Source organism: Sapajus apella, unplaced genomic scaffold, assembly GCF_009761245.1.
Source record: "Sapajus apella isolate SASKATOON/1434 unplaced genomic scaffold, GSC_monkey_1.0 scaffold21, whole genome shotgun sequence".
Classification (NCBI taxonomy): Eukaryota; Metazoa; Chordata; class Mammalia; order Primates; family Cebidae; genus Sapajus; species Sapajus apella.
Window position 1 is genome coordinate 10,647,880 of NW_022436961.1, and position 27,096 is coordinate 10,674,975.

General features: G+C 39.5%; 1 protein-coding gene across 18 annotated transcripts in view; it reads right to left on the reverse strand.

Annotated features, from left to right (window-relative positions):
- Positions 1–4,479: 4,479 nt before the first annotated feature.
- NRG1 (neuregulin 1) overlaps positions 4,480–27,096 on the reverse strand; it is a 1,128,933-nt gene continuing 1,106,316 nt past the window's right edge. For 6 of the 18 annotated variants that reach the window (XM_032287950.1, XM_032287947.1, XM_032287959.1 and 3 more), the window contains 6 exons: positions 24,779–24,802; positions 19,899–20,001; positions 17,828–17,954; positions 14,944–15,074; positions 13,986–14,192; positions 4,480–10,955 (listed from right to left, as the gene is read on the reverse strand). In XM_032287950.1, the coding sequence (XP_032143841.1) occupies positions 10,301–10,955; positions 13,986–14,192; positions 14,944–15,074; positions 17,828–17,954; positions 19,899–20,001; positions 24,779–24,802 (1,247 nt within the window). In that variant the 3' untranslated portion in view covers positions 4,480–10,300. Of the gene's footprint in view, positions 10,956–11,359; positions 11,502–13,985; positions 14,193–14,943; positions 15,075–17,827; positions 17,955–19,898; positions 20,002–24,778; positions 24,803–27,096 lie in introns of all 18 variants that reach the window. The other 12 variants (XM_032287948.1, XM_032287949.1, XM_032287958.1 and 9 more) reach the window with 4 other exon arrangements.

A 27,096-nucleotide genomic window follows, 5' to 3' on the forward strand; every position in this document is an offset into this window, starting at 1 on the left:
CTTGATTTTAGCTTTAAAGTTGACTCTGATCACCTAGATTCCTCATGTGCTTACAAACCTAGGTAAATACCAAGTCTTTCGCTGCCGGGGATACATTCTCTAGATGTCCAGCGTCTACCATGTTCCAGGCACTGCCTTAGACACTGGGTATACAGAAATAAGACAGTGTCTCTGTCCTCAATGAATGGATGGTCTGCTGAGGGAGGAGTTCCAGTTAACTATAAGTTATGAAAGATGGAAAACCCTGTGTTGGAGAGTGTATGGTGTGCTATGAGACAGCAATGGAGGAATACTCAACACCTGGGAAACCTGGAAATATGTCAGGGAAAGATTCCCAGAGAAGGACACTCTCTTTATCCAGAGAGAGGGTAAAAGAAGTTTGTTAGGAGGATGAATGGAGAAGAGCGTTCCAGTAAAATGGAACAAGGGCAGCGATAAGTACAGTATTGTGCTTCCTGAGATATGCGGGTGACTGAATGTTGTATGCAGGATGATTCTAGCATCAAGCATTAAATAACATTGAACAAAACCGTAGAAGTAACCTCCCTCTCAAACATGGCTAACTCAGGGAATAAATCTTTCTGTGCTTTCCAAGTATATTTTCCATCTCTCTAACACTTTCTGAACTCCCTTAGTGTCAAACAGAGAATAGGCTTACTGCTCAGAACTCTGAGCAGGCAACAGTATCTTGTTAGAACTTAATAACTTTGTTTCATTTTTATTATATTTATTTTTACGGTTTTATTTTCATTGTGGCAACTGATAGCAGTTTTCCATTCACAGCATTGCTACAAAGTTTTAGTTGAAATTACTTTATTGCAGTTAAAAATGTAGTCAATTAAAAATAAACAATATGCAAAAAAATAATACAGGTGGTACATGAATATGTCAATAACCACAAAGTTTATATGCCAACGACTGGGGTTTCATAAACACTGGTGTGGTGTTTTTGGGAACTAGAAAACCATAAGATCCCAATGAAGAATGAAGGTGGGAGACAAGAATGTCAGGCGGGGCCGTGGAGGGGCCATAACCAGGAGATTGACACAATAAGGTTTGCACATTAGAGACAGTCTTCTAGCATGGTGTGAAGGATGGCCCAGGGGAGTGAAAGGAAGTAGATGAGTCAGGAGGCAAATGGAGCCTAGTGATAGATGATGATAAGGGCATAAACAAGAGCAGAAGCAGTGAGGCTGTGAAGGAGGGGGTGGACTTGTTTGACCTATCAGTGGTACAATCACCATTGTCACTGATTAGATGTGGAGGGAGAAATCTAGAATATTGCTTAGGCCTGGCTTGGTCAGTGGATGACATGTAGCTCTGCTAACCAGATGAGAAGATGTTTCCCCTTGGCTGTTCCTTTGTTTGGTAACTGACCTGATTTTGACCCTGAGTGGAACCCTTCATGTCACTGACTCTGCATGAATAGCTCAACAGGAAGGATTCAAGGTCTTTCCCCTCACAGTCCTGGCTAGAGATCTAACACTTCAGGCAAGCAGAGCAGAATCCAAAATGTGTGGTGGGTTAGCATGTTTTCGTGTTGTGAAAGAGAAGTTTTTGATCAAGCAAATCATGGAAAAGATGAAACACCATTGACTCTGCCTTGGAATTTTCTAAAGGACCCACCACTAATCAAAGAGGTCTTCCTGTTCAATACAATTTCTCTAAATTCTTTCTAACCCCAATAATTTTTGTGAATTTTTGTTCACAGTCTGAAGTCGTGTGGTCTTAGGACTTCAGATCTTTTAAAATCAGGGTAACAGTGAAGGGAAGAGCTAGGAAGATGATAAGGGTTTTAAACTAAGGAGGTACTTAAAGGCAGTCTTTGTTTAGCAAAAGAAAAAAAAGTAAAGGGAGGACGGAATCTTTGTGGGGGAGACTCTTGAGTGAGGGCAGAATCATCCCATTATTGGAAGAAACCTGGTTCCAGGGGGTTGGGGCACTTGGAGTAGGTGTCTGCCATGCACCGCACTTTCTCTCTTCCTTATTCTTAATGGTGAAGAGAACTTGGGATCCAAGATAAAATTGTGTTGTTATCTGATGAGCTGCAAAAGTACAAACCTAGGAAGCCGCTTCCTCTGAGGAAGATGAAAGGTTCGCTTTAGGCTCAACTGGAAGAAACTAGAAGTCCTCTACTGTCTAAGCATCTCACTTCAGGACAAAGGGCTCCTCCAGTAACACAAAAAGAATCACCGTCTAGGGACTAGAAGACAAATATTAGCTTAACTCATGATAATAATTAGAAAGGTGCAAAGTTTACATCTAGAATATTATTTAATATAAAAATAATAAAATGTCCTTATGAATTATTTTTATGATGAGCTAGAGTTATGGTTGTTTTCAATAAAAAATTTTTTATTTAAATGAAGGATAATGAATGGAATGTTATATTCAACTCTCTTGCCATTAACAAGGCCGATATTACAAGCCTGATGATTAATATCAGAGACTAAGTCACCCCCATCTTGGATGTAGTATGAAGTTTTAAAGGACTGAAAATAAATAGGTTAAATCCATAAATTATTAATTGCTTCATACCCAGGATGAGAAAAAAAAATCCTGTTTTATGCATGAAGTAAAGAGTGAGGAGAACTTGAGGAAATATTGGATAGATCATGGGAGCCACATGGTTTCTCACATTTGGAATTTAATATGAAATCAGACCCCTCTAATTTGGTTACTCTGCAGAATTTTGGTGGGATTACACACACACACACACACACACACGTTTTTTTTTTGAGATGGAGTTTCACTCTCGTTGGCCAGACTGGAGTGCAGTGGCATGATCTCAGCTCACTGCTACCTCCACCTCTCGGGTTCCATCAATTCTCCTGCCTCAGCCACCCAAGTAGCTGGGATTACAGGCATTAGCCATCATGCCCGGCTAATATTTGTATTTTTAGTACAGACGGGGTTTCGCCATGTTGGTCAGTCTGGTCTTGAACTCCTGACCTCAGGTGATCTGCCTTCCTCAGCCTCCCAAAGTGCTGGAATTACAGGCATGTGCCACTGCACCCAGCCTATATTTTTTCAAAGAAATGGAATGTGTCTGAACATCCTGGAAACTAAGACAAACAGTTATACTATCAATCTAGGATCATTTTTGTTCATTCTTCTAGACGTTTGCAATGACATTTGGAGGTAGTATTATAAAACTCTACAGAGTCATGATTTAGTAAATTACTGTTAAATTATATTAATAATAAAATGCTAATGTAATAAGCTGCTAAAAATGAGAGTTAATATGAAATGGTATGGCTGCATAAGAAGCAAGCTGCATTTATACCGCATTAAAACAACAAACACAAAGTCATGGGTGGTGGCTCTTGCCTGTAATTTCAACAGTTTGGGAAGCCAAGGCAGGAGGATCACTTGAGGCCAGGAGTTGAAGATCTGCCTGGGCAATGTAGCAAGACCTTGTCTCTACAAAAACAAACAAACAAACAACAAAAAAATAGCTGGGCATGGTGAAGCACGCCTGTAATCCAAGCTACCCGAGAGGCTGAGGTGGGAGGATCGCTTAGAGCCCAGGAGTAAGAGGTTGCAGTGAGCTATAGTCACGCCATTACACACCAGTCTGGGTGACAGAGCAAGACCCTGTCACAGAAAACAAAACCAAAACCAAAACCTAAATAATTTATTAAAGCTACAAAGTTAAATGTTGTTTGGTGACATGTGTCTCAACATGCAGTTGTTGTTTAAAAGGATTTGCTTACTGGCACTATCTTGGTGAAATGGTAACACAAAGTTTATTTGATCAATTTGTGCAATGTAGACCATGTCATTCGGAACTGAGAAACTTATATTCTAAAACTTAAGGACCTGGAGGGGAAGGAGCAAATAGAAGGTGCCATTTGAATAGTCACTATATGTTAAGACACTTTCAAGCTTCCTCACATGTATTCAAATTCAATCTTGACCACACCACAGTCTTAGGGATCAGTTTATAAGCTTGGGGGAGGAAGCTGCCCACAGTCAGGAAGTTTCTAAATGGTGGGGAGAGTGCTTGATCACAAAGTTCCTCCTGTTTTCACTTTAGGATGCTACATACATGTTGAAAGTGTGAATTTATTCTCACAGCTACACTTCATTTCCTTAGAAAGCTAAGATGAGGGAAAGGTGCCTGGAATGACTAAGCCAAGCAAATAGGCTTCTGGAATAACTCTAAACCAAAGCTGGAAGGGCTCACGTTTTTCTAAAAAGAAACTTAGCTGTAGATGTAACATACTATACACATAAAGGAGGGTTGAAAATGAAAAGCCTATTTGTGCTGGAGGCAGGGAAAGCGGAAGAATACAATAGAAAGAAAGATGATTTGCAGTCAGAAAAACTGGGTACAAATGTCAGCTCTGCAGCTCACTAAGACATGGAACTCCAAGAAAGGTTTTAACCTTCCTGAGCCTAAATTTTCCTCATCGCTTACGATATCATGTAAAGAGAACAAGAAAGAGATAAAGGATGTTTTAAGCCATAAAAATATTATAAAATGTGATTTTTATTTAATAGTTCATTTCTCTCTACATTAGTATAGCAAATCTGTACATAAGCCATTAAAGATGTTCAGATCTGCAGAGTAATTCTTTTAGCTTTTTCTGCATGCTGTGGGGTGGGCAGAGTTGTCTTTTTTCTTTCCAATTCTGTTCCAATAAGTCCATTGGAAGGGAAAGGGTCAGAAAGAGATCCTGGGTGAAACTATTATCCCATTCTCTGTCTCTTCTTTAAAAATTACTGATTTTCTTCTCCTAGCCTGTTTTTAAAAAGCTCGGGTAGATCACAATAGGTTTCCTCCAGGTAACCAAACTTTTTTCCTATTTTCCTGGTGGATAAAGTTTTGAAGTGTACTTAAAATTCAAAATCAGTAGCTACCCAGAGAAGTCCACTAATTGCAGTACCAGGAGGTCAACAGGAGCCTCAAGACATCTGCAGAAGAGGGCATGACCACCCCACTCAACAACAACCTTAAAGGTTAGGAATATTGCAGCTTCCTGTAGCAACGAGAGAGTTTTGTCTTTCATAAAGTGAAAGTATTTGTATTTCCTGCCAAATTAATCTTTTGGAGGATTCGTTTCCATACATTTACTTTATTAAATCAGTTTCAAAGAGGACAAGCCAGACACAGAGCACAAAGTGATTCATATAAACTCAGCTAAACTTTCCACTCCTTCCAGCATCTTGAGTCTCTAGGTTTCAGACCTGCCTTATTTAACCCCAAAGCATGAACATCAAGTTCTTTTGTCATTCATGGGTAGAACAGAAAAGAAATCTAATGATTAGGAAGACTCAGGTTTGCTTGTGCCAGCCTGAGGTTGAAAATTAAGAGAGAACATGGTTTTGACCAAGAAGGGAGAATTGCAGTAATTCTCCAGATATTCAATCTGGCTGCATGTGAGTCTGAGTCTTCACTCTTTCCAAAGTACCTCGCCTCCTTCACACATGTGCTTCTGCCTCAATTACTATATCCCAGGCAAAGAATTTTAACCAAAATTACTATGATCGCTGCCTAGTGTTCAATTTGGGTACAAAGCCACAGCAGAAACTGAGAAAAATGTCTCAGCCTTTAAGTTTGAGACATTATTCTTAGTTATTATTCTCAGACATTATTCTGCATGGCTGGTTGGCTGATTGACTCTAGAGCAAGTGAAAATGTGATGGCTTTCAGAGAGTATCTGTTGGGAATTTTTGTCTCTCTGGGTGTTCGTATGTGCATGAAAACGAAAGCTGTTGCAAATGTGAAGATTTCAAGCATTTTTCAAGAAGGTATTAATATAAATAGGAAAAGCTAGCTCAGTCAAAAGCTACAATTTAAATCTCCTGGACATCCAGAATGTCTGGAAATGATTCTGGTGGAGCAGTAACTAGGTAATAGGAATTGCATACATAGATGGAGGTGGATGTTGGTGGGAAGTCTCGGGTTACCCCCTAACTCCAAAGGAGGCCACTGTTCACTCCAAACGATTGCTGACCTTTGCTCCATATACTTCGGAAGCTCTTAACCTAATTGTAATAAAGAGCAAAATGCTTGAAATACATGAAAGGTACCATGCAAATATCTATTTGTTAAAATATGGCTTTTGTCTAGGTTAATTGCAATATGAAAAGTAATACCCTCATTTCTATGACTCAGTCTTAGAATATGAGAATTTTCTCATGTAAAGGCTCCTCCCTGAGCAGTTAGATAGACATGAGTTTGATTTGTTTTATTGACAGAATAAGAGGAATGAACCCAACTTGGTCTTCTCCTCTTCTAAAACTGTGAACCCATAAATTGTGGGCCTGATGGAAAGCCAATTAACTGGCGCTATAGGGAAGAGAAGCATGGCCGGGTCTCAACTGGCTGCCTTTTAGGCCACTATGGGCCATTGGACTATTTGAACCATGAAAGCATTTTTCTTTGCCTTTTGTGATTGAATGGCACATTGACATTTTCATTAGTCTGGGGGAGTTTCTTACTGTCACTTCAAAACATAGCAACAGCCAGGATCCAGGCAGTCATGCCCTAAAATATTCTCTATTATCGTGTATGGAAGAAAAAGGAAACGTCATACTGTCTGGTTGTGTGGCCTCTTCAACAAGGAAGAAAGTGATAAACAGCACTGACAGGGAGAAGATGATTCGAGAACAGGCGGTTTGGCAAAAGTGATGGACAGACAAGATGATCAAGGGTTCACAGAACACAATCCTAAATTAGCACAACTATGGGAATGAGATGAAAGGTGCTGGTCTAACAGACTGAAGCTGTAGTCTGCTGAGCAACACTCCCAGGTCTCCACAGAGTAGCATTTTTATTGCAGTATGTCTTTCATGGAAAATGGACAAAACTTTAAATAAATCACAATTACTTATTGCTTAGTATTTTGAATAATAAATTCTTTAGTTTATCAGTACCTCATGGCCTTCAATGTGCATTCTTCAGATAGTTTCAATTACATATACATTCTTTCTCCTGAACAATAAATTATTCTTAAAAAAAAGAAAAAGGAAAAGATACATAATTTTAAAGCAAAGAAAAACAAAAGAACATATATTTTTGACATTTATCTTAAACTTATATGAAAACAACTCTATATGTTAGATGCTTAAATATAAATAATAAAGGACATTATGTTATTTACAATGTTACACAGTAAGTTGAGAGGGTAAAAACTGACATTAACTCATAAAGACAGTAAATGATATAAGAAAACATCCAAGTAATGTACAATAAGTATTTACAAAAGAATATATAATAGAACTTGTGATATGTGGCCATTTCCTTCTGCCTACATTTCTCTTCAGTGTTTCATAGGTCTTTGCAGATAGAAATCTCTGGCTGGTGGAATGCAGGCAGTATTATTAATACAAGATAAGACTAGGCCTTCCTTATTTTCATCAATGTGAGCCATGCGCCCTTTAACCCCAGGCCATAAGAAGGAGTAGTTACTGAGCAAGTTACCCTGGATAAACTCAAGACAGTCACACTGAAACAAGAAAGAGATAGCAGGTTTGGGACACATTCAACGACACAGAAGGCCAGTTTGTAGAAACTAGAATGCTGTCCAGGCACTCCTGGGGGCAAAAGTCATATTAGGCAGGAAGGCAAAGTAAGAAAGTGAATCTTAGGTGAGACAAAAAGAGTTTTGCATATATTATGCTCCACTGCATACACCTCAGTGGAATATGATTTTAGACCCAGGAAACAAAGATTCTGTCAAAATCCTGGGCAATTTCTAGTGCCTTAAAACCCAAGATAGCTTTCCATATGCTGGAAACACAGGTTCACACTACGATTGCCACTGCACTGCCTGAATTTATTAATAGAAGTGGCTGAGAGTGATGTGACAAGCATCACAGAGATATCCCTGTGAACACAAATCTAGTGGCCACGGGAGGGGGCCCTGACCAGTTGGCCTTTCTTATCAAGGGTTCAAAGGATGTCCCAATTATAATAACATGCCACCTCTGTGAGTGATCAGAATCAAGTTGGAAATAAAACTTCCTCTTGTCTTAAATTTTCATATATATTTGCAATTGGAAAATGTATAGCAATTCTTATAGTAAGAAAAATGTTGCTCATGGTTCTCAACAGAAGGTTCTATTTATTCTCAAAATTCTTCCATAATGGGACATCTGAGTACCCCAGTGCCCAAAGAATTTGAAACTTGAATTTTTAGGGTTTTAAATTTATGGTAGGAATTACTTTATTAAAATAGCTAAGGATGAGTCAAGGCCTTCAAAGGCAATGTTAAAATAATTTAGAGAACTTCACTGGGCTGACTCTCTTCTTCCCCATGCCGTGAGCTTACTCATTTCTGCAGAATTGAAAAATCAGTACAAGTTGACAGAGGCTTCTCAGTGTAGGTTAAAAAGCAAATGAGGATACCACCGAGCACAGAGAAAGTGGCATGTGAACAGTGATGGAAAATATGAGATACCAAATACTAACAGTAACTTCAAGAACCTGCAGAGAGCCATCTCTGCGGATTGCAGAAGCATGTGGGAGCATAACATGACTCATGCCCAGCCTGCATTGTTCTGCTAAGACCTACTTACATGTCATTTCTCCTTTTTAATTTTTAACATCAAGATTTGGTGAAGAAATACATTCAGTTCACTCACAAATAATAAGCAATGACTCTCACTGACTTCATGAACCTCCCCCCGCCAATATCCTGTTTCCCATTTGTTTCACGGCACCTAGGAGGCTACGTGAAACCTAAGCTCCAGCCCTGATTTCACAGATATCAGGCAGGCCATGAAATGGGTTCTGTGTTTCAAATAACTTTTTTCTTCCATTTTCCTGAATTAGCAGTTATTTCAAATGTTAATACTTATAGGTCTTCCTTTGATTTACCATCACAAGAGAACATGCAATGTTTAGACCAATCTTAGTCCTACGTTATGACAGTAAAGCAGAAATTAAAGGAGGTGGGGGAAATGGGCGGTGGAGCCTGTAAATGGAGAGGTCAGGACACAGGTGGGGGTCACTTCTGCAAGTAAAGGTGCAATCTTTCCAACAGGATCGACATTTCCTGATGAATCATGACTTGCGGAAAGTTCTAACTAATCAAAAATCACATACACATCGGCCATTCCTGATAAAAATGTTCATGCACAGTTATGACCTGATCAAGGCAACATGGAAAAATAGAAAAATAAAGGGTAGAAAGGGATGATCATCCACATTTTAAAATTTTAACCGAGTCATCAAGCTTCTCTCCACCTACATGGTCACTCCTTCTGAACACTCTATGACGGAAATATTTCCCTATGATGACAAGACACTGCTACGTATAGCAGGCACGTTTGACTCTAGAAGTACTTCAGACAAAATGCTGCATGTGCTGTCTGGCCTGGACTTTTTGTGCCGCAATATGCCTCCTTCTGAGCCGAGAAGACACAACCAATCACTAGCTCAAAATCAGTGAAAAATACAAGTCAGAAATGATTGCACCTTTATCAGCTGTGGTTTGATCTTCAACTAGAGAAGCCGCTGGATCATTCCCTCAGAGAGAAAGTGACACTGAGTCCTCCTGTAAGGTGTTAGATTTACCCTGATAGCAAGCCAGAACCCATTTGTCTAAGCTATCCCTAAAACTGTTGCTTTTTGTCAAGAAAAATAAATCCAAATAAAGTAAATGAAAGCTCCTTTTAGTAAGAGCAAGCTGTCTTCTGATTAATAATATAGTTTTTTTTTAAATCACAGTATTACTTTCTTCCTAATATTTAACGTTACTTAATGCGTTTTCTTGCTGTATTTAATAGTAGCATGCTGTTGGATCTACTATTATCTCAGAGCCCAATGAGCAAACCTTTGGCTGGCAGAGTAGACACAACTCATTTCATATTCTGAAAGCAAAGAAAACTTCATACACGAGAGAGGCGTATCGGACGGATGTGCCATTACAAGACATACTGATCAGGTGCTACTACAAGCAAACAGAGGGACAGCTGCAAGTCTTGCAAATCATACATCCAGTCAACATCATAATGCAATGCACAAGAAGCCAGCAAAAACTGAATCTATGAGAGGGTTTGCTGAAATACTGTGGAAAAGCAATCACTGTAACTGTACAAAACTTGCTCTCGACATAACATAACATAAAGGCACCATTGATATCTTTCTCATTTTGAAATACTGTAAAAAATTGCTACATATGGCACATAACACATTTTTACATACATATATTTAATTTATAAAAGTTTTTTTTCCTGTTTTCTATTTGCAGAACTGCTAAAATAAAATAAATTGTTTAATTTAAGGTGGAATACTTTATTATATAAAATAAAGTTTTACAGGTGAATCTATGTGTTTATTTAGGTTTTATACAGCAATAGGGTCTTGGTTAGCAATTACACTAGACAGCCTGGCCTGGATTTCTTCCTGTGTTGAGAAGCGGCCTGCTGGGTTAGTCCTGCTGTCAGCCAGGCGGAAGGCAGGTGTTGCCTCAAGACTGGCTGCCAGGGGGTTCTGTATGCCCAGGAAAGGTGTATCTTCACCTACTCTTTCATCTTCTGTTTCACTCTCTGAGTTACTGCTCTGGGAGCTTGTGTTGCTGTCCACTTCCAATCTGTTAGCAATGTGGCCGTTGGGCTTGGTTCTTTTGACCCGCCGGCTATTGGCGAGTTTATTAACAGGCTCCTGGACTGGCTCGTACTCCTGGGTCGTTTCATACTCCTCATCCTCCACTATCCTCAAGGGGCTAGGGGGAAGGCTGTTACTGTCATGCGCGGGGTTGTGGTGGAAGGAGCTGAACTGCTGAGGGTGATGGTCAAACTTCTTCTCCCGCAGCCTCGGTGGTGTCACGAGAAGTAGAGGTCTCTCTTCTTCCACGAAGGGGCTGACCGCCATGGAAGGCATGGACACCGTCATGCTGGACACGGGTGGAGACATTTCCGAAGGGGGTGATTTGGGGGAGCTTGGCGTGTGGAAATCTACAGGTGACATACGAGCCGGGGTGGTCATGGCTGACACATACCTGTGTGAGCACAGAATACCCTGCATAAGTGTGGTGGAATAAGAGGTACATAGCAGGGAAGGTAAGGGGCAGAGTCATGATATTACGTCATCAGAGAACAGAGAATTTCTATTCATTGTTTCTATTCATTGTTCCAATAATTGCTCAATTATTTACGCTAGGAAATTCCACACCCTTGGAATAGAAAATTATGTAGCCAAGAGTTTCCTCACAGAAGTGCATGCAAAGATCAGCTAAATTGCCTAGCTCATCAAAGCCTTTGCGATTTTCAATCTCATCACAATTATAAATAAAGGCATATGAGCCAAGACAAGAAGGCATTAGGTCCTAGAAACCTCTCAGCTTATATAAGGACCAAGGCTCAGGGATTCGGAAGGGAAAGAAGTATTACTTAAATACTATACCTTCCTAAAGGCCAAGGGGTCTTAGAGAATGAAGCCCAAATGGGGAATGGAAGAAGATCTAAGATGAGTTGCTGATAGCTGGATCTGCATGCATTTGGATCTGTGTGCCTTGTTTCTCCTTAGCTCAGCTATAAGGTTATGTCTTATGAAAAAAAAAGAGCATAGTAACTTAGATTGATTCCTGACAACAGTGTCATACATTTGTGTGCTTTTCATTTTTTCCATGAAATGCAACTAGTTAACATTCAAGTTGGAACTATCCATCCCAGTGTCCAACACAGTCAAAGGTAAGCCTGAGAGAACCTAATCTTGGCTTCACAGTTACCCCAATGGAGGCTATGTCCAGTCTTTGGTCTATCTCTCTTCCAAACTCACAGCTACATCAGTCTTTGGTTAATGTCTTTCAGGATGCCCCAAGCATTGGCTGTACCAGGTTACCTTCTGTCATGCTATGTCTGATACTGCTGAGTGATTCTTGCCATCAGAGCACCGGGCATATTGGTTTCTCCACACCATGCTTTCTTCCCCCAGTATAAGAAGACCTAACTTTTAGCACTGAGGAAGATGTGGCTTATTCAGAGTCACATTTCTCAGCTTTTGATAAAATGTTGCCAATGCACAGCACTAAATGACTCTTTTCTTCACACTGGCATTCACAGAGTCTAATTTGGCATGACCTGAGATGACACTGAATGCCATCATCTGAACTCTCGCTAACAGGAACAGAAAACCTATGAACCTCCCTGCTTTTCCATGATTTGCAGTAATACAGATGTGAGAGTTAGCTGTCTCTAAACTGGGAACCTGCCTGAGAAACTGAAATATGCAGGTTTTGAGTCTTCAGACTTTTGGTTTTGAGGGTACTTAAATTAAGCTCTCAGGAATGCTAATTCAAATTCAACCAGCGTATAAAAGTGATTCATCTTTTCTCTCCATAATCTCTAGGTTTAGGAATATTTTGTAGTCCTAGATACTGTCTGGAAGCCCAGCACAGCAGGGAAATGTAAATATTTAAGGATAAATATCACTTGTAGTGATGAAGAAATATTTCATCTCTAACTTCCTTTTCATGTTTCAAAAAAAAATCAAAATAGAATTGATAGACTTCTTTAACACATAGATATGGATTTAAGACCAAAGTTTTAAAACCATTTAAACCCTGCCTACTTTTCCATTGATTGGTTGCAGGGAAACCTCTAATTTCATAAATTTTATAATGTTCTAAGATATCATTTTTGAGGAAAGTCCCTTGAAGAAGTAACCAACAGGCCTGCAAGCCCAGAACGTGTCATTTTTTATTGTAAGTACTTCCCAGTCCATGAGTGAAAAGAGTCTATCAAAGTCATCTTAGTCTATGTGTGTAATTACCACATAAATATGGATTTGACATTAATGTAAACCTTTTAGTAAATGGTCAAAGATTAGACTGAGATGACAATAAAATAAAGCAAAAATAAATAAAATACAATTCGGCAGACTTGCAAACAAACAGGTAATAGCTTACCTCTGATTTCATAAATTCCATAACGTTCTAAAATATCATTTTGGGGAAAAGGCCCTTGAAGAAGTAATCAACAGGCCTGCAAGCCCAGAATGTGTTATTTTTTACTAGAAGTACTTCCCATTCCACGAGTGGAAAGACTCTAGCAAAGTCATCTCCACCCATGCAACTACCACGTAAGTAGGGATTGACATTATGTAAACCTTTTAGTAAATGGTCAAAGATTAGACTGAGATGACAATAAAATAAAGTAAAACTCAGTGGACTTGCAAACAAATAGGAACAGGTAATATCTTACTGATGGGCTAGAAATACTGGTCATCTTCCAGCTCAGGTGAAAATGGAGAAAGAGAATCTATGAATTCTGTAATTACTATTTAATATCTCTTTTGTTTACTTTCCTCTATTTATTTTACCTTTGCTATAACTTCCCCAACCCAATCCAATCTCCCCAAAGGAAAGCCAAAACATTTTGGAATAAAGGGCCATCTCGAAGGTAGTATCTGCTTTGAAAACCACCTGTGAAGACTGCCAGACGCAGCATCCAAGAGATTTATTTATTCATCCTTCTTGGAATTTCATAAGAGGGATACTATAGGGTGGAAGGCAAGCAGTTGCCCCCCCTCCATGACATTCAGCAATGACATAGCCCTTGATTTGACTTAATTGAGGCTGGAAGGTAAGACAGGATTAGCAGATAAGAACACAAGGCCAGCTCGACCACCGAATCAGAGTTTGGATAACTGGCAAACTGGAATTATAGAAGGGTCCTTATCAAGCATTGATGCCATCTCTCTAATGTTACAACTGAGGACACTGAGACCTCGAGTGGGTCTGAGCCCATGGCCAGAGCTGGAAACTCCATATGCTGCACCTTCTGCATCAAAGCATCCCAGCTCTTTAAGAGTCTGTTGCCTGTCAGTCACTGGGACGACGAGAGAAGCTCAGAAGAAATAAGTTCCATCAAACAAAGAGATGACTTCATCAACTAGGAGCACTCCTAGAACAGGTAACTGCTGCCCCTTATTCTGATTAGAGTAGATTTCCTGAGGTGAGACCGCAGGTGCTCACGGGGATTCTCTGACTGAGTTTCTCCTCTGCAGTAGCTTTGCCCTTCGGTTTTACCTTTCACTATGAGGAGAGTCTCGGTAGGAATCAGGGGTTTCTCTGGCATGCCTGAGGAAGCTGTTACATTCACGAGGGCCTCCTGTGCCATTAAGACGTCCTCTTGGGCCCCCAGTTGGGCTGCTGTGCCTACTGTTTTCTACGGATGACATCATGATTACAGAGTGGCTTTCTGAAAGGATGCTTTCAGTGTGTCCGTTGCTCCAGCTGCGGAGGAAATGGGAGAGGCAATGAGATATTTCATTCAAAAATTCTATGCAAAAAATGGAAATGAAAGGAATGGATTCTGACAAATGTTTCAAACTACTGATGCATCAGATCGCTGCAACATCATTTGTTGCCGAACAGAATCGCCACAAAGATAATTTGCTATAGAGAGGATCTTGATTCAGTTTGGCTTTGTGAGGATACAGTATACTCACTTGTTCACTCATTCAATAAATATTTATTGAATGCCACTCCGTACAGTATAATTATAGTCTCTCTGTTCTTGGAGTGGCTTAAAGAAACATTTTGTTGTATGAGATACATTTGGAGGTCTAGCATTGCTCTTGGTAGAGTGAGTGCATTCAGATGGCGATCACCAAGGCATTTGAGAATTTAGGGTTCTGCTGTTTAACCAATTCTCGTGTGCACTTCCCAGGGCAATCCATTTGCTGAAAGAAGTCGACTTCTAAGTATTATGCAGAGCCAAAGACAGACTTGTCACAGGGAAGCAGTAGCAGGGCATGAGTAAAGACAATCTCAGGTATGAGAAACAGTGGCCCTGTGGAGTAGGCATACTTATCTCTTTTTGGTAATGAAAAAATTGAGGTTCAAATTAATACAGGAATTAAGGGCAAAGCCAGCTGATTTTCAAAATCTGTTGCTGGCCCCTTTTCTTAGGCAGTAGTATCAAAAGGCAATATACAACAATTCATTCTGAGAGAAATGCCATGGAATTTTCAGATTCTCATACCTGTGGCTAGGAGTCTGGGTAACAGTAGTGGAGTGATGGGCTGTGGAAGTATAGTGACTGGTAGAAAAGGATGTCTCTGCTTCTCTTTCAACAATCTGCTCACTAGAGATGACGTTTTTAGATACGTATTGCTGGATAAACAAAAAGACACAACTTGAAGATTCATGTCAATCAAAGTACTAATATTGTCATGTAAATAAAAATACTAACACTGTAATTAAAAATACACAAACACACAAATCTAGTTTGGTACACGTGCTTTGTAATAAATTCCATTTCCCCAATGACCAGATGGAAAATCCTGTCCTGGACTACCGTGACTTTTAGATTAGATAAATAGTTATTAAAAACTCTATGGATGTACATCCAAAGTAGAGCCCACCATCCCAACTACATTTTATCAGCAAAAGACCTATTTCTTCTATTTTATTTTTAATTAAATAACATGACTAGAATTCCATACAAACATTCATCCAATATTCATGTGTTTCATGGTTATTGTAAGTTGAAGATAGCTAAATGCTATTTGACTGAAACAGAAGCAGAGAGATGATAGCTTGCATAATTTCAAATTTCAAAGCACTAGAAAAAAATAATTTTAAACCTCTATATTTTGGACTTACCTTTCTCTTTCCATTTCCTAGTGCCCACGTTGCCTACTAATGTCATTGAAATGTTTAACTTATTATCAGTGGTAGGGCTAACAACACTACCGATAAATTTGAGGGATTAAACAATTGTCAAGTCACACATCTTGACAAAGCACATAATATATGGAGGACATTTCTATTTAGTGCAGGTAGATTCTACTTTCTTTTCTTTCTTTCTTTTTTTGTTTTTTGAGATGGATTCCTGCTGTGTTGCCCAGGCTGGAGAGTGCTGGTGCAATCTTGGCTCATTGCAGATTCTGCCTCCTGGGTTCAAGCAATTCTCCTGCCTTAGCCTCCAGAGTAGCTGGGGTTACAGGCACATGCCGCCATACCCAGCCAATTTTTGTATTTTTAGCAGAGATGGGGTTTCACCATGTTGCTGGTCTCAAACTCCTGACCTCGGGTGATTCGCTTACTTCTGCCTCCCAAAGTGCTGGGATTACAGGCACGAGCCACCACACCTAGCCAGATGCTACTTTATTTTCATCAGCAAACCACAGTAGTTTTTACTGTTTCTATTAGGGAGGGAGGCCTATTTTGAAGTTGCATTTTAAATGCTGTTAGTATTTATACCAAATTGAGTTAAATAATAAGAAACCCAATAGAAAAGAATACCCTTTTATGAAATAAGGCACTTTATAGTCTGATGGTCTGTGGGCTCTAAATATATTCATGAAGATCCAAAAATATACAACTTGAATTATGCTTGCAACTCTAGTTGTTTCTCATAGTGGAAAGGCTATTCCATGTGGATCTTCCTGGGAAGTACAGCTAACCTGATTTAAGGAAAGGATTCCCAGTGACCTACTTCTAGTCCCTGCACCATTTCACTATTGCTTCTTGGAAGGCAATGTAAGCTCAGTGAATCTAATGAAAATAATACTTAATGATTATTGAACACTCACTAAATACCACTAGGCTAAGTGCTTTATGCAAATTACCTTATTTAAAACTCACAAATAGTCTCTGAAGTAGGCATTGTTTTTAAGTCTGTTTTTATAATGAAAAAATAAGGTTGAAAAAGATTAAACCCCAAAGATATACCACATGAGCAGTAAATGTAATACAGGCAGTCATTCTACCTTTTATATATCGTAACATGTACGGGGACAGATTATAGTTCCTTTTGTAGCAAATATGGTTATCAAACGTGCAGAACATTGTGATGAACACTGTTAGAGGGTGGAAAAGCAACAGAGTATGTTGACCTATAAGCACCTTACTCCAACAAAGACTTGAAGGTCTTTGCTACAAGACTTGCTGATAGTTTAGTAACCACCAACTCTGTAGTTGGGTCTGTGATATATCTGTTCCACTCAAAATATACTTTTTTTCTATAGGATAGAAAATGGTACTTCAATAGAATCTTCAAGCTTTGTGTATTATGTAAAAACTATACATCATAGTGATAATTTGTAAACAGAAGGATTATGCTGGAATAGAAGGAGCAATAGTCCAAAAGCCAAGAGATAGTGCAGCTCTGACCCTCACCTGTAAAAAAGAGAGAGATTTGAAAGATAGTGTCTTCAAACTCTCCAGAGTCTAATATTCTATGATCTAGTTGTATTTTTTTAAAAAAACTGAATGCTGAGTTTGGTACAGTATAAACAAAATATTTTAATGATTATGGATACGTTTTATCTGGAGAGCTTGATGTCACTTAGAAAGGGCCAGGGAAGAAGCTGGCGTGACACTCTTCTCCTTTTGCTACTGAGAAGCTTGTTTGATAAGTCACTTGACCGTTCCACACCCTAAAGGAAATCAGAATCCTTTGGATATCATAATCAGTAAATCATAAGGCACTGTGACGTGCCCCTAAGAAAATAACTCTAAAGCTCTTTGCTCAGTTATCTGTACTAATCAGTTACAGACTGGAGTAGCCTGTATTTCTAAGATATATATATATAAAATTCTTTTATATTATTGTACTATTAATTTTGTTTCTCCCCCCCTCCACACAAGCCCCAGCTATAGCCTCCTTGCAGAACAAACTCAACACTATTATTCCAACCCCTTAATGAACACTTTATAAGAGGAAATGTGCTGATTTTACAGTAACCAAATCCACTTTAAAAAATGTTCCCATTATTTTCTCCTGGCAAAAACTTGGATTCCTGGAAGCCATGGTGATTAATGGCAGCAGCTAAAAGCTTAAGAGCTTTCGAAAATAAACTTCAAGGCGTCTGAACAGAGGAGAGAGGCTCAGTTTTTTCCACTGGCCAGAATCAACGTACATTCACCAGCTGGACATTCTCGGGGGGTGGGTTGGGATGGTGAGGTCCATTGGCAATGTTCATCATGTTGTTTCGTTCAGACCGAAGGCTCTGCCGAAGACGGTCATGAAGCTTTTTCCGCTGTTTCCTGGACATAAAAAAGGGAGAATTTATTTTTCTTTTGATCATGTACATTTCACAGTGGAGCCAAATCTTTATTCTACCAACACCTATGAGTAATTCAAGGCAATAGACTAGTGATGAGGAAGAGGGAAGGGAGTGTGTACACTCTATCCCAGAATAAGTGAAATCACACATCCTTACTAAATAGATTTTAAAAGCCATATGGGATTCTGATGGAAATTTAGTGATTTTACTGAGAAACAAACAAAAAAAAAAAAAAAAAAAAAAAGAGGATAACACAAATAAGTTGATAATTGACTAAAATCCCAATGTTCCTAATCAATCCATCTTTGCCTAAGTCTTACAAATGGACTCTTATTTCTTAGATAATAATTTGTGCTGGGCTGGGCATGGTGGCTCATGCCTGTAAACCTAGCACTTTGGGAGGCAGGGGCAGAAGAATCACTTGAGTCTAAGAGTTTGAGACTAGCCTGAGCAACATGGAGAAACCCAGTATCTACAAAAATTATAAAAATTAGCTGGGCTGGTGGCATGCACCTGTGGTTCCAGCTACTCAGGAGGCTGAGGCATGAGTATCACTTGAACCTGGAAGGTGGAGGTCGCAGTGAGTTGAGACTGTGTCACTGCATTCTAGCCTGGGTGACAGAGACAGAATATATCTCAAAAAAAATTGTGCTATAGAATTTATAAGACTGACTTCATTTATAGTTTTTTCTGGGGTCTCTTAAGGAAATGAACTGAGTTTTGAATATACACAGTTAGCAGTTTGTGATGTATCCCATGTATATGAGTGAGAATGTGGACATATTGTGCCAATGGATTTTGGCACAGCTGTAACATGATCCTGCTCTGGTAACGCTTTTTGTCTCATTAGGCAGTGAATACTGAGATGGAATCTAATGAGACTCACTAGGTCGATTCCATGAAGGCTTATCTCTATCACTTAATTCCGGCAATACATTACATCATGGGATATTGAGAAAGTACAATCCATGCTCTGGATTTTGTGGTAAAAGCATAGTATTTTTCTTCCTCAACACAACATTCAGAGTATGAAAATATTTCCATGGATGGTTTGGCAAGAGAGTATTAAGAAGCAACATTCTTTCAAAAAACCTTGTTAATTTAACATTATATGAGACTTGAAATGTAAGTTATATGTATGAGAGAAAAGTGAAGAGAACTCATGTCACACAGTAATTGAATTTGTTAACATGGACCTAACTTAAAGGCCAAATATAGGGAACCCAAATCTATTCTAATGTTTTCTCTTTTATTTTTTCAAAGAAAGTTTTGCTTGATTTTCCTCCCCTGAGATTCCTTTTGTACATCTTACACTGTGAGAGCATTTATACTGGCAACCTAATTAGATAGAATTGAAAAGTAATCACTATAGCTCAGAAAACTGCATTTCAAACACCATGAAGGGTTTCCTTTATTGGGTAAATTTTAGTGTAAATTGAATTTGTTCTCAGTAGTCCTTTGACCTAAAGGTACCACTGTACCTCTAATGCCTTCAGTCTCTAACTCATGAAAGTTTTTCTTGGTGCACATTAGTTTCTTTAGGGGTGAAATTGATTATACTAAGCCCTAAAATGGACTTTTGGTTCCTTCCCTCTCCGTTTAGAACAAGGCACCTTCACTCCACCTCACCCATATACACGCCTTCCACACAAGACTGTCCCTCCAGCTCTTTATCCACTCACTCAGGGGCTGTGGACATTTATCAGAAATCTTTAAAACACTTTCACATGAATAGGCAAAAAGCTTTCTAGTTCTGTGTTTAGGAGATATCCTCAAAATTGATTATTTAGAGGAAGTAATCTTCCCCCACCCCCTTTTTTTAATCCCCAAGTCTAAGCTATGGAGCTCAGATTCTGCAAAGCACTGGCCATCTAATTTGTCTCTGCATTAAGGAGCGAGAAAGGCATGGAGGAGGAAGGTTTACTTGGTTTTGCAGTAGGCCACCACACACATGATGCCGACCACAAGGAGGGCGATGCAGATGCCGGTTATGGTCAGCACTCTCTTCTGGTAGAGCTCCTCTGCCTCTGGAAAGGGATGAGAGCAGATGTCATGACAGATCATTTCCATTCGCCAGGACTGACGACAAATGAACAGTGGGCATGCTGCATGACATTGTCCATGTTCACAAGAACATTAAATACATGACAATTCTTCATGTTGACACACATAGCTAAGGTACAACATGCTCTGCACTTATGCTTTGAACAGCAATAACAAAGCCCACTGGGGCCATTTACTATACAAATACTATACTCAAAAATTATCTCTAATTATAAGTTATAGATATATGTAGTTGATAGTAAATTATAAATCATAAACATTAATTATAAAATAGCTATTGGTTAAAACTCTGTAGTTTTTATTTTTTGTAAAGTCTCTTGCAAAATAAAATATAAAAAGCTCTTGCAAAGACAACAGGAGTCAACACCAGTTAAAGGAGCTGGGATTGGCATCACTGGGGCCCTCCCTTCCTTGTTCCTTCCTTCTTTATCCCCCAGCCCCTGGCCTTCTTGTATTTCCCAGCTATTTTATATCATCACTTTATATCCAGTGGTCTTTACAAAGAGTCATTCTAACTTAAATGTATTAAATTCAAAGACATTTGCAAAATGAACTTGGCTTGTAGTTAACTAGTAAATTGAGTCAGGCTCTCTGCGATTTAGCAGTAAAATGTGAACACAAGAAGGAATACAATATGAAGTAGCAGGGCACTGTATCAAAGAAAATCTCAAATGATGCATAGGACAGTCCAGGGCCCAAATGGAGACTTGTCCTTTGGAAGCCAATTTTAAATACTCCACCAATTGTACTGAGGAACAAGTTTATTTGTCCAAAGAGGTCACCAGTACAAATGATGTGTGATTTGGAATAGAGTGCACATTCATACATTGGCCAACTTGGCACATGAGCTAATGTAGGTTATACTCAGGAAGTATGACACTTAGAACTTTGAACTGAAGGTGTTACTGCACCCCAAATGCAATCATTCACTAATTCATGGAAGTTTTTCTATTTGCTAAATTAGTTTCTTTGGGGAATAAGTTGATTATACTAAGGTAGGTCAGGTTCTTAACAAGATTTGCTGATTTAATAGGGACCATGATCCCTTAGGACCTGAGCTTTCAGGGAGTCTAATTACATTTATTGGAAGATCTTCACACATTCACTCAGAAAGAGAACTCAACTGGTATGAAATAAGCAGTGTAAGCTATTTACTTGCCATTATGATCAATAAATTGGTCAAGAACTGGGAAATACTGTACAAACAGAGCTGACTTATCTGCACATCAACAAGGAACCCTTGAGGCATATTTCCGTATTATATCAGTGGTGGCACAACTACACCTTTTTCCCTTTTGAGAGAGGGCAGCTTAGAGGAAGTTTTCTTGAAATGAAAAAGTGAATTTTAATTTCTAGGATACAGTGGACCTTATCATGAAACAAAACATTTCCTACAAGCCGAGTCCATGATAATCAAATTCCAGTGAACAGGTCAAGAACATTGTCAAATCAAATTAATATAGCACTGATTGATTATTAACAGGAGGAGAAGGAGAAGAGAAATCAGTAGGTAAAGGACTAGAATGCTGCATAGATTACACCAAAACAAATCAAAAGGGTTGGAGGTGGATAGGAAAAACAAACTGAGAGGACAGACAGACTGACAGAATGACAGAGAGACCAAGGAAGGGAAAACAAGGTTAAAAGTTAAGGAGCCATCTGAAGTCCCTGGCACAGCATGCCTGATACTAAGAGAGGAAAAATAAATAAATAAAAGAAAACCAGAGAGAGGAAATGTTTGGGTGGGAAGAAAAGGTGGATGCAAAGTTGGAAGGGTCATTCCATACAGCATAACTCCTAATCTAAGCTAGCAGTCATGTGGAAGCCACAGTTAGAAAGCGAAGCAGCTGGTGCATTGCGGTGAAATAATGCACCAGGAGATATTGAGTTGGTGTCACGGATTTTTTTGTGTGTGCAGCAAAAGTCAGATGAGGACATGGAATGTGAGTGCTTACATGTTAATTGCATGTGTCTGCTGCCTCCCCTCCCCCATAGCCACAGAACAGGGAAATAATTTCTGTGAGGTATTATCTGGTTGCTGCTGCTGCTATAGCCTCCCTTCCTGATACCCTAATCAGGTTTTAGAACACATCTAAGAAGCAGAGCTGTCACCTCATTGGTCCTTCACCCTGGGACCCAGGACGTAGAGCACAGCTCCTTGGCTGTGATGAGTTGGTGAAAAAATAGGAGTGTAGCTATTCTTGCCAAGAGATGAAGGCCCTGTCTGACTGTCCTCTTTTCTTTACCCTACTGTTTTCTTCTTTGAAGATGGCAAGCCTGTGGTCATTCTTTTCTACTGACATCTTAACATCCTATCTTTAGAAAGAAGCTGAGAAAATGCTTCTGCAAACTTCAAAAATGGAGACATAGGCAAGGGCTAAAAGAAAAAAGGCATCATGCATACTCTCATGGATTCTTTGGACAAATTGTCTTTTGGTTGCTGTTAATTACAGAAGAATAGATTGAGCTGTGCTTGGAAGCATATGGTGCATAATGATGGGTGCATTTTCTCTACGCTGTGTAGGCAGACACATGTTTTCCAGTAAAATGATCATTTCATGGAAATAAAGAGGTAGCTCAGTAAAGGCCAAAAGGTAATGTAACAGCACTAAAATGAGCTGATTCAGACCAATGCCCATAGAATACAGATGTGGGATTAAAATCCTGTATTCACATCAGCATTGGCCAGGTATACTACAACTCTCACCCACGTTTCTATTTGATTTTCTCATAGTTTTGCTCAATCAGGTGATCCCACACTATGAATGTGGTCAAGGAAAAATACTTGGCGAAAAATAATATAAACGATGAATTCTTTAACCTCTTTTTTTTGCCATATTATTTTCTTATGTGTCAGGTCAATTGAAGAAGAGCAAATTAAAGACAGGGCTAAAAACAAGAGTCTCTCACTCTGATTGGTGGGTCTGTCTCTCAATGAGCAGAAATGCCCCAGAGTCTTCATGGTTTGGCTGGGCTAACGTGTTTCCAGATCATGGACATTTTTCAGTCTGATCTGGCCTGGCCAAGACCCAGAGCCCTTACCTTTCTCAGTTGTATTTGACCTTTAAAGCCTGATTTTCCCTGAAGGATGCGATGAACTGGTTTAGTACGCTGGCCAGACTGGAATTATGAACCTCTGGAAACTGTACCTTTGAAAAGTGTAGGGACAGCAGCACCCTGTGTCCTTCCTAACCCATAGAAGATCTTACTGAGGGGGAAGTTATATATCTGAACTATCCTTCACTTCATTGTTGGGGACAGAAACAATAAATTCTATAGTCAGACCCTCCAGCTATAAAATGAGAAATATGCTGTTAAGGATAGAAGGGTATTGGTAATGGCAGAATTTTTTCCCTCCCTGCAGAACAGGCCAATGATCTGTTTCAGAAGTGGGACAATTTTTTTTTTGTTGAGGGAAGAAACTCCAATAGATAGCTCCCCTCAGTAGACAACGTGCTCCCTATAACAGAGGTGCTCCCCTTGTGTTTATCCCTCTTGGGAGACATTCTGCGATGCACAACGGCCCATTCACATGCATTTGGGGGCTTCTCTTCAAATTGATAGTTTACTCCTGAATTTTTTTTTTTAAAGGAAGAAGTGGGCAACCCACTGGGCAATCCCTGTAGCTGCTAGCGCTTGCAACTGCCGCATTTCCCACAAAGTGTGGAAACTACATTATGTGCAGACTGCCACGTAATCATCCAAAACGTGGCAGCAGCTGTAGGATGCCGCTGCTGCATGAGGTCCCTGAAGCCAGCGGGATGGGGACCAGATATTCTGTGAATCAGGACATTGTGTCGCTGACCCAACTAAGGTCCAAGACTGCATGCAGCATTGAGAAAGACAGGCCGGCCTGGCCCTGTGGAGTCACTGGGAAGGTCGCACAGCTCCTTGCTCCCCAGAGACCGGTCTTCAATCCCAACTATGAGGGATGAAGGCCTTCGGAAGGAGTGTGTCCAAATTTTACAGATTCATATATTTTTCTTTTACATTCACAGTGTGAAATTTTCTATTTGATTACTTGTCTGGATAATCTTCATGACTCAAATTTAATTCCATTACCACTGGAATCTCCACCTAAAATAGCACAAACCTGATTTCTTTCTGTCTTCGATTTCCTTCTTATAAGATAATGAAGTTGACTAGGGTGGTGCTTGAGTATCTCCAGAAAATCTGAGTAATTCAAGTCTGTGCATTTAATATGTGTTGTAATGTTAAGGGCTTTCTATATACATTACATTGTCTATATTAGATGAGTTTTACATTGTATGTCAAAATCCTACCAGGCTAAGACGCTGTGTGTTTTTTAAGCAGATGGATTTAAAACATCTTTTATTCTCAGGACACTGGGTAGATTCCCCCTGCATCCTTTATGTACGACTATATAAAAGACAGGACTTATGTGCCATTACATAAAGGATAGGCCTACTATCCAGCTTTCAAATAACAGCATAGCCAGATCCAGTCAGTGGGTTAAGCAGCATGGGATATATGTGAATTTGCAGCAGCTTTAAACTCTAAGTGAAGTATGCTAGGGAATCTAAACCCTGCTGCACTCAGTAACATTTCAGTAAACTAATCATAGATTGAACGCAGAGAAATCATTGTTATAGCTGTATGATCCCTTCTAAAGGAAAAGGAAATTAGTTAGGAACTGAAAGGTAAGAGTAGGAAGGGAAAAGATTTCAGCTCATAGGCTCTAAATTCTGCAGGCTAAAAGGAATGATGATTGGTCCATACCCATAAATTCAATCCCAAGATGCTCTGCCAATGCAGAAAGTTGACAAAAAAAAAAAGAAAGAAAGGGACAAAGTTTCAGAAAAGAGCATTACACTGCACTCCAAAACACATTACACATGACTATTATGGCTCTCTGTGCGTGCACATTGAACCAGACAAATGGTGCGTGGTTAAGAAGCAGTGCTCAGGTATGCCTCTGTGAGTGCACATAGGGAACGTCTCTTTTTACGAGGTGTGCAAAATACCAGCACACTATACCTTTATTAACCCTTAAAAGACCTTACTGAGGGAGAAGTTATGTCACTGAACTATCCCCTTTACTATTTCCTTGTTTGGGAATGGAAAGATTATTTTTAAAATCAGAAAAGGCATTTGATACTATTGAATTCCTTTTTTTAAAAGGCAGAAGCAAAGTTCCAAGGAGGTGAAATTCTTTTTTAACACACACTGGCAGAGGCAGGAGCAGAAGCCAAGAGGACGGTAATTTGGTCTGCAAAATGTTATCAGGTTGGACTTGGATTTTTTCGTTGTTTGTGGGTAGTTGGTCTCGAATATTTCTTGCTCATTGGTTATGTATTTATTTTCTTAGCTGTATCTCTTTTACCTCTCCTAATCGTCCACTTTCCTCATCACTTTTCTGTTTCATTCACAGAAAGTAACAAACACTTCTGCCTCAAAACCCCAAACAGAGGCTTAGGACACTGCAGATTCCTAGTTTTTCTCATATAAGTTCTGTGTGGCACTGGGCAATTCAATGCCTCACTTTTTAAAACTGTAAGAAAAAAAAATTAAGTGGGAAAGATCCAATTCTCAGGTCTTTCATCTTAACTTGTTACTCCTTTAAATAACAGAGAGTCAGCTAGATCATCCCTCCAGAATGCTGGACTCCCATGCACACAGCCACTCAGAGGACCTGCAGGGCTGCCCAGAGAAGGGGACTCAAAGGAATGAGCCAACAGTAAGCAATCCTGGCAGCTGGGACTCCAGAGACTCCAGGATTGCAAGAACAGCAGAACCTGCAGAGACTCCACTGAGGAAGTGGGGGAAAATGAGGGCAAAATAAAAAATCTCCAGGGATGACACTTTTCGTTCTCAAAACAGAAACAGATAATCAAATTTCATGATGTGGAAGGCTCTAGGACTTCCCTTCTCTGTGTGTGAATGTGCACGTGCACATGCATGTTTGTTTGGTCAGGAAGTAGGTAGGAAAGAGAGATATCAACTGAGATCTATATTTCTTTCTTTGATCACTGCCTCTAGAGGTACGAGGGCTATCCAATGATATGGCAAGGCATCTATCTCTTAATTTTGAAAAAATGCACTGGAGGGGTGTTTCTCTTATGAACACTTGCATTTGGGCATGGTAAAAGTACCTCATGTAGACAGGGAAAAAGCAGGAGATGAGTGTGCTGGAATCACCTTGGTTTCGGGTCCTGCCTCTGCTGTGGACCTGTTTAGTGCCTTTGGACACGGTAATTTTTTATTAACAAAATATTTTTTAAACAAACACATGCCTCACTGGACATCTCTGGGGAGTAAAGGAGCCAAGAAATAGGTTGACTAACAGCAAAAGGGGTTTAACAACTTAGGTAGCAGACACATCAAGAGATGGACCTTAGGTCACTTACTGTATTCTCATTTACTCTTGGCTAATTTCATAGCCAGAAAAGCTCTGTAAGCTCTGGGGATACTTGGAAACTTAAAAACTTGCTGCCCTTTAAGGAAATGAAGCTTCCTAAATTTTTAAAAAGTGTGTGTGTATGTGTGTGTGTGGGTGTGTGCACACACACGCACACACACACACACCCATGTCAAAAGTACACTGCATAACAAGGATAATGGGAAGCATTATAGATAATAGTTTCCTCTGCCTTGGGTTCAGTATACAGAAGCAAATAACTTAAATTTTTCATAAATTAAAAGCTAGGGGATTTAGTTAGGGTTAATTTGGCTGCACAATGTTCACAGCAAAATAATTTATTCAGATCCAAATAAATTTCTCTTGCCTCTGTGCAACACTCAATTGATCAAAAATTGGTCATTTTTCTCCCATTTGCTTTCTTCATACAAACTTTGGAACATCAACATGAAAACATTCATTTTCCAGGGAAGTCAATAATAAATTTCCTTACTCATTTCCATGAAGATGGGACCCAGCTTTTCTTTCTAGAACCCCCTCCCTCTCTTGCCTTTTCCTCCTACCAGTCAGTAATAATTTAAGGGTTAAAATCAAGCGATGTCTACAGAAACTCTTTCCAGAGAGTCAGGATTCCATGCCTACGTGAACACTGCTCGTGATCTATGTTAGTTGCATAGAA